Source organism: Mus pahari, chromosome 4 (genome assembly GCF_900095145.1).
Source record: "Mus pahari chromosome 4, PAHARI_EIJ_v1.1, whole genome shotgun sequence".
Lineage (NCBI taxonomy): Eukaryota > Metazoa > Chordata > Mammalia > Rodentia > Muridae > Mus > Mus pahari.
Genome location: NC_034593.1, coordinates 79,456,379 through 79,463,905, shown reverse-complemented (window position 1 = coordinate 79,463,905; position 7,527 = coordinate 79,456,379). Strand labels below are relative to the sequence as shown.

Here is a 7,527-nt window from a genome sequence, read left to right as displayed (position 1 = left end):
ACAATACTGGTAGTGTCGAGGATGAAAGGGAGAGTGTATTTACATATAATAAAAAAAAAAAAAAAAAAAAAAAGAGAGAGAGAATGATAATTTAAACCTTATAACCTAGTACAGCATCATCAGTCCAGTGAATACAATGGTACTTGAGAGTGCTATACATATAAAATATATTACATATATAATGTATATTAGATTATATATAATATGTATGTGTGCATGCACATACAAATGCGATTCATTTTTTAACCTTTTTAAAAAAATCTGGGGGGCTGGCGAGATGGCTCAGCGGGTAAGAGCACTGAATGCTTTTCCGAAGGTTCTGAGTTCAAATCCCAGCAAATACATGGTGGCTCACAACCATCCATAATGAGATCTGACGCCCTCTTCTGGTGAGGCTGAAGACAGCTACAGTGTATCTATTTATAATAACATCTTTAGGCCAGTGTGAACAGGGACTGAGAGAGTGGGACTGTAGCTGTCTTCAGCCGCACCAGAAGAATCTATTTATAACAACATCTTTAGGCCAGTGCGAACAGGGACTGAGAGAGTGGGACTGACCGAAGTGAGCAGAGGTTCTAAAAATTCAATTCCCAACAACCACATGAAGGCTCACAACCATCTGCACAGCTACAGTGTACTCACATAAAATAAATAAATAAATAAATAAATAAATCTTTAAAAATTATGGATGAATAACAGGTATTAGAAAATTAAGTTTACAGTAACTACTACTTACTCTATTGTTTTGTAAACATCAGAATACAGCCCAGCTCTCTGGTATTTCTTCTTTGGAGGACGTGGGGCCTTCTTTTCTCGTGGGATGAGAGCCAGCACAGGTTGCAAGGTACTTTCAGGTTCAGAAGGTTCAGCTGGCGTTTCAAGAGGACTGAGAATTTCAACTGGTGTTTCTATAAAGCTAGAAAAAGAGTCTGAAGATGTTATTGTGAAAAATAATTATATATACTTATATTATTTACTTATAAACATAAATATTTTATATATAATTATATTTCATATTTTATACAATACATACATGTGATATATATATATATATATATAAAATAAAAATAATAAAAGTTGGCTGGAAAGACTGCTCAATTGGTTAAGTTGTTCCACGTAAGCACGAGGAACAGAGTTCTTAGTACCTAAGTAAAACAATAACAACAACAACAACAACTACTACAACAAAACAACTTTTTACTCCCAGCACCGGCGAGAGGAGTAAACCCTAGGCTTGCTGGCCAAAGGCTCTGGCTGAATCAGAAAGTCCACACCCAGTGAGCCATCCTACTGTCTTAAAAACCAAGAGAGGGCAATGAAGACAGCCGGCACTGACCACTGGTTTCACCCGGCACTGACCACGGTTTCTGTACGTGTTTTGTTTTAATGCAGGTGTGGGGATGTGGGGCTGCTTCAAAGCAGCTGACTGCTTCGCCCTGTCCTCTAACAGAGGTATGGTTTTGCCAGCTGCAGATAGTTTCTGCAATTGTGTGATGTTTGGAATTCTGGGAACATTTCAGAAGGTATATAAATTTCAGAGCCCCGAGAGGCAGAATTGGTGGTTGATGGTTGTTCAGGGGTGTTGACTGCAGTTTTTTAGTAATTGTGCTCGATGAAGAAACAAGAAGAAAGAAGTTAGATTCAGATCCTTCTCTCTACCCCTCTCATCCTTTTTTCCTCTGCTATCTAATGATAGAGGGTAAAACTGGGGGTGGGGTGGGGAGAGGAAAAAAGGGTGGGAAAAGAATCCATAAAGTAGTAAAGTAGTAAAAAGACCAGCTACACAAAACAAAGACAATAAAATAAAGCAGCAATCCGAACAATGTGGTTCTGTGTAAAGGAAAGAAATGCAGGTAAAAGAGTGCAGAGACAGACCCAAGCACATAGGACTGATTCCTTTTCTTCTTAACTTTTAAAATAATGCTTTTTGCTCTAGGAGAGGGTCAGAGTTTGGTCCTCTGGTCAGTAGCTACCTACAATTGCACCTCAAGGAGAGCCAACAACCTTTCTGGCCTCCATAGGTATCCATGTGTAATGCACACACAGAGGCTGGTTACATAGACTAAATAGTTCCCAAGAAATACACTTAGCCAGTAAATATATGAAAAAAGGTTAATATCAAAGGATGAAAAACAAACTGTCAAGCAAATAGAAAACAATACCAGGCAGGCATTCTTATATCAGAAAAAGCAAACTACAAACCAAAACTACTAGAAAAGATTAAAAGAGACATTACAATTTGATAAAAGGAACAATTAATAAAAAAAAACATTCAAGTAATAAATATGGGAGCCCCTAAATTCATAAAACAAACACAGAAAACATAAAAGACCACCTAGGTCCTGACACAATAATAGTGTGTGACTTCAATACTGTGTTCTCATGTTTAAGTTTTCCAAACTCAAACATCTGCACTAAACGTACTAAACATCAGTGGTTCTCAACGCTCCCAATGCTGTGCAGCCCTTTAATACCATTCTTTCTGGTGTACTGACCCCAAGCCATAACATGAATCTGTTGTAGCTTCAGTACTTCTGCTACCAATAAGAATCATAATATAAATACCTGATGTGCAACCCCAAAGGGGTTGAGATCCACAGGTTGAGAACTACTGGGGTTTTCAGATATATAGAGAATATACCACCCAACAGATAGGGAAGACACGATTTTCTCAGCTGTCCATGGAACCTCTTCCCAAACCAAACACATCCTAGTCAAATCTCAACAAATACAAAAATAGTGAGGTCAGTAGTTCCTTGTGTATGAGACCATGTGACAAAACAGGAACCAACAGGAAGACCAACTACAGAAACTATAAAAATATTTGAAGACCAAACAACAAATTTGTATGAATAAATAACAGGTCAAGAAATCAGAGGAAATTAAAAATTTCCTAGAGACAAATTGTAATAAAACACAACTTAACAGAATTTCTGTCATGCGGCCAAAGCAGTCCTGAAAAGAAAAGTGCATAGCAATGAAGCGCTCATACTTAAAAATCTGAGAGGGGGCTGGAGACATGGTTTAGGACATAAGAGCACTAGCGGTTCTTGCAGAAGATCCAGGTTCAAGTGCCCGCACCCACATGGCTGATTCCAATCATTTGTAACTGTAGTCTGAGGGACTCTGACACCATCATACTCTGGCCTCTATAGGTCACACCAGGCATACACATGATATGCGCGCGCGCGCGCGCGCGCGCGTGTGTGTGTGTGTGTGTGTGTGTGTGTGTGTGTGTGTACATACAGACGAAACACCATTACAAAATAAAATAAAATAAAAAGAAGATATAAACTTAACTGGTTTTTAGTTTCAGTGTTTTGGGGGAGGGGGTAATGGTTGATAAGTACATAAAAATATACTTGATAGCAAAAGTGGAAAAATCCACTGAGTAGTGGTGGTGCACGCCTTTAATCCTAGCACTTGGGAAACAGAGGCAGGTGGATCTTTGTGAGTTCAAAGCCAGTCTGATCTACAAAGTGATTTCCAGGACAGACAGGGTTACCATTTCTCCACCCCTCTCCAAAAAAAAAAAAAAAAGTAAAAACATAGCTACTCTAATACATAGAAGGCTCACTGAAACATACAGACTTTGGGTCTGTTACTTTTGATGCATGATCTGCAAGATTAGTAAATTGCTTTAAAGCCAAAGCAATTTTGTACTCCTCTCCCATATTATGTATCTCCCTCCCTCTTTCCTCTTTCCATGTGGGGATCAGACAACCATGCAAGCTTCCAAAGGAGGGAAGCAATCAACCAGCTCTGATGCCTATGAGCCACGATGACAACCAGTCTAAAGGGTACCAGTGTGGCACACTTATCTTGGTGGTAACCAACAGCTCTCTCATGAGATCCCATAAGATCTAGGAAATCATGTCTGGCACTGGATGAGTATTAGCCAATTATCCAGGGCTAATTAAGCAAGGTTCTTGGAGGAAATCCTACAACTGCTGCTTTACTAAGCCAGCAGAATCCCTATCTACACTTTAACTATTCACCCTATACCTGTAACTTTTTTCAAAACATATATTTAATAATGGTTCTTAAACACTTTAACCTCCCTTGAGGCCCACCAAAGGTAGTGGGGAAGTGGACCTGTTTAGAACGGTTCTTTGGAACAACTCCCGTCTGTTGTCTGGAAATGGGCAGTTCAGTTATCAGGTATCAGCGGCACCTCAGTCCACTCACAACCCTTCTCGGACACATCAGCAATCTACTTCAGTAGAGTTGGGAGAGCACACACAAATCAGCAGCGGTGACACTACCTAGCAGGGACACAGGAGGGACCAGGGCGAAGAGGAACACCCTCTTGCCCTAGGAAAAGCTGTTGGCTGTGCCTCTTTCAGTGAAGCAAAGATCAATGAAGACTCAAGACCAAGAAGCATTCCCCAGCTAGCTCCATAAGCAAGCCTAGCTCAGCCTCCATAACTGTCCATCAAGTCCTCTTTATACTCTCTCCCCTCAGCACATGCACTGTTCTCAGCTGACATCACTCTGTCAATCAGCCTGAATCCACAGAGAGGCAAGAAACCACAGCACACCACCAAAAGTTGTTTTTTTTTTCCTAAAAGATTTGTACATTTTTTGTTTTTTTCTCTTTTTTTATTGTTTTTTTTTTTCTAGATTTATACATTTTATGTATATGAGTATACTGTAGCTGTTTTCAGACACACCAGAAGAGGGCATCAGATGGCTGTGAGTCACCATGTGGTTGCTGGGAATCAAACTCAGTACCTCTAGAAGAGCAGTCGGTGCTCTTAATCACCGAGCCATCTCTCCAGCCCACCACCAAAAGTTTTATAGTGCGTTTCTCTCTATGGAGTCCAGACAAAAGGAGCTCAACTACACAGTGTAAGGCAGATCAAAACGTCTGTTGTTAACAAAGAATCCTTCATTACGTGCCCTTTCATATGCTTGCTTTAGCAGAACATCCTTTTTCCCTGTGCCTGCTTGGTTCAAAGTCTGTCTTAGCCTCTCATCTGTGTCCACTTCAGGAAAACATTCCTTCACGTGTTTGTCCCAGCAAAACACCATCCAACACAACCGACTTTACAGAGAACTCTTTAAGTTTCTACTTCATATCCCCACATAAGTGTAATTCTCACCTGCCACCAAGGAAAGTTCTCTTTGCAATCAAACCATTACAGAAACCCACAACTGATCAAAGTAAAGAGTTATGGAGCCCAGTCATGAAGGATACATCTTCAACACAGGTGCTACATAGAATGCTTGGGATCGTTCAGCTTATTTCACTTGTATTTCATCTTTTTAAAAGTTTATCTAGGGCCAGTGTCTTAGTTAGGGATTCATTGCTGTGAAGAGACACCATGACCACAGCAACTCCTATAACGACGTTTCATTGAAGCTGGCTTACAGTACAGTGGGTCAGTCCATTATCATGGCGAGAAACATGGTAGTATCTAGACAGGCATGGTGCTGGAGGAGCTGAGAGTGCTATCTCTTGTTCCAAAGGCAGCTAGAAAATTGGCTCCTACGTGGTTAGGAGGAGGGTCTCATTGCCCATCTCTATAGTGACACACTTCCTCCACACACTACTAGACCACAACTCCTAATAGTGCCATTCCCTGGGCCAAGCATACTGAAAGCACTACAGCAAGATGGCTCAGGAGGTAAAGCACCAGCTATGCAAGCCTGACACCTGAGTTTGATCTCCAGAAAGGGAAATGACAACACAGAGTTGCCCTAGGACCTGTGACAACTCTGACAGGATAAGTCCATGTGCACAGCATACAACAGGAGTCTTTTAAAAAGTCTTATTGTGCCAGGAGTGGTAGCGCACACCTTTAATCCCAGCACTCGGGAAGCAGAGGCAGGTGGATTTCTGAGTTCGAGGCCAGCCTGGTCTACAAAGTGAGTTCCAGGACAGCCAGGGCTACACAGAGAAACCCTGTCTCGAAAACAAACAAACAAACAAAAAAAAAAAACCAAAAAAAAAAAAAAAAAAGAATTGATTAAAAAGTCTTATTGTTTAAGGCCAAACAGTAAGTCATTAGATGTAAAACTACCACTTATCTACAGATAAATTTTGGTGTTTGCCTTTGTCTAATGTAAAAATGCATTATAAACCCTGGTATTTCAGGCCACTCCACGTCTTTGAGTAGACACCTAGGGTAGCTCCGTATTCTTCATAAAGTTTCCAATATTCTCCATCCCTTATCCCAAATCAATGTATTTACTATATGAATTATAATGGCTACAGAGTATTAGCACCACTTTGTGAGTTTATTATTTATACTGTGTGCATATTTTTATATTCTCTCTGAGAAAATGTCTATACAGTTTCTTGGTCAATTCCCTGTGTTTTCTTTTTCTTCTTGAGTTTCAGAAATCCTTTATAGTTACTGACCAAATAGTTTATCTCAAATGTTTTGGAAGGTATGTTCAATGCCATGTTGATTTTGTTGTTCACTCGCAAATTCATTTATTCATTCATTCATTCATTCATTCTAAACAGGGTGTCACTCTATACTCCAAGGTGGCCTGGAACGCATAGCAATACACTTGCCTCAGCCTCTTGAAGTTTGGGATTATAAGAATAGCCTACCAACCAAGCTACACTTTTCTATTTTTACAAAATATCATTGGGATTTCGATGGACAGTTCCCAAATCTATATACAACATTAGAAGGTTATGACATCTGAATAGTATTTAGCTTTCCAACCGCCAACAAAGTCTGATTTATGTAACTGCTGAGCCATCTCTCTAGCTCCTCTTCCTTTTTCACGTGTATGTGTGTGTGTGTGGTGTATGTGTACATGCATGAGTATGGGAGTGTGTGTGTGCAGATCAGGGGTTTGGAGGGAGACAGGAAGAATCATGCCCAATTGCTTTTCTACCTTATCTGATAAACTCTCAATCTAACCCACAAGACTATGAAATGGTGACTAGAGCTCGCCAGCTTGCTCCTAGGATCCCTTGTTTCCACCTTCTGTGACTGGAAATACATGTGTGCTGTCAGGTCTATCAAGAATTTATGTGGGTCTTATGGGATCTGAACTCAGGTCCCAGACCCAAGGGCCATGTCATGTCCTCAGTCCCTATTACTAGACTTTTTTTTTTTTTTTTTTTTTTTTTTTGAGACAGGGTTTTTTTGTATTGCCCCGGCTATCCTGGAACTCACTTTGTAGACCAGTAGACCAGGCTGGTCTCGAACTCAGAAATCTGCCTGCCTCTGCCTCCCAAGTGCTGAGATTAAAGGAGTGCACCACCACCACCCAGCGACTTTTTTTTTTTTTTTTTTTTTTTTTTTTTGAGGCAAAGTCTCATTCTGAAGCTCAGGCTGGTCTAGAACTCACAATGGTACCTGTTTCAGTGCTGGGATTACAGGGTTGGTTCACCATTTCCAGCTTTGCTGTCGAGTTGATTTTTCATTAAAAAATATTTTACTTTTAAATAACGTGCCTGCATATACATAAATACTGGATCCCCCAGAGCTTGAGTAATAGGTACTTAATTAACCCCCTTGTTTAAAGTTGTAAATACAATTTATATTTTGTCAAAAGATG

General features: G+C 40.2%; 1 protein-coding gene across 3 annotated transcripts in view; it reads right to left on the bottom strand.

Annotated features, from left to right (window-relative positions):
* Positions 1-7,527, bottom strand: part of Ash1l (ASH1 like histone lysine methyltransferase) — a 132,431-nt gene that overhangs the window by 61,344 nt on the left and 63,560 nt on the right. For all 3 annotated transcript variants that reach the window (XM_029537522.1, XM_029537521.1, XM_021196737.2), the window contains exon 6: positions 737-916. In XM_029537522.1, the coding sequence (XP_029393382.1) occupies positions 737-916 (180 nt within the window). The remainder of the gene's footprint in view (positions 1-736; positions 917-7,527) is intronic.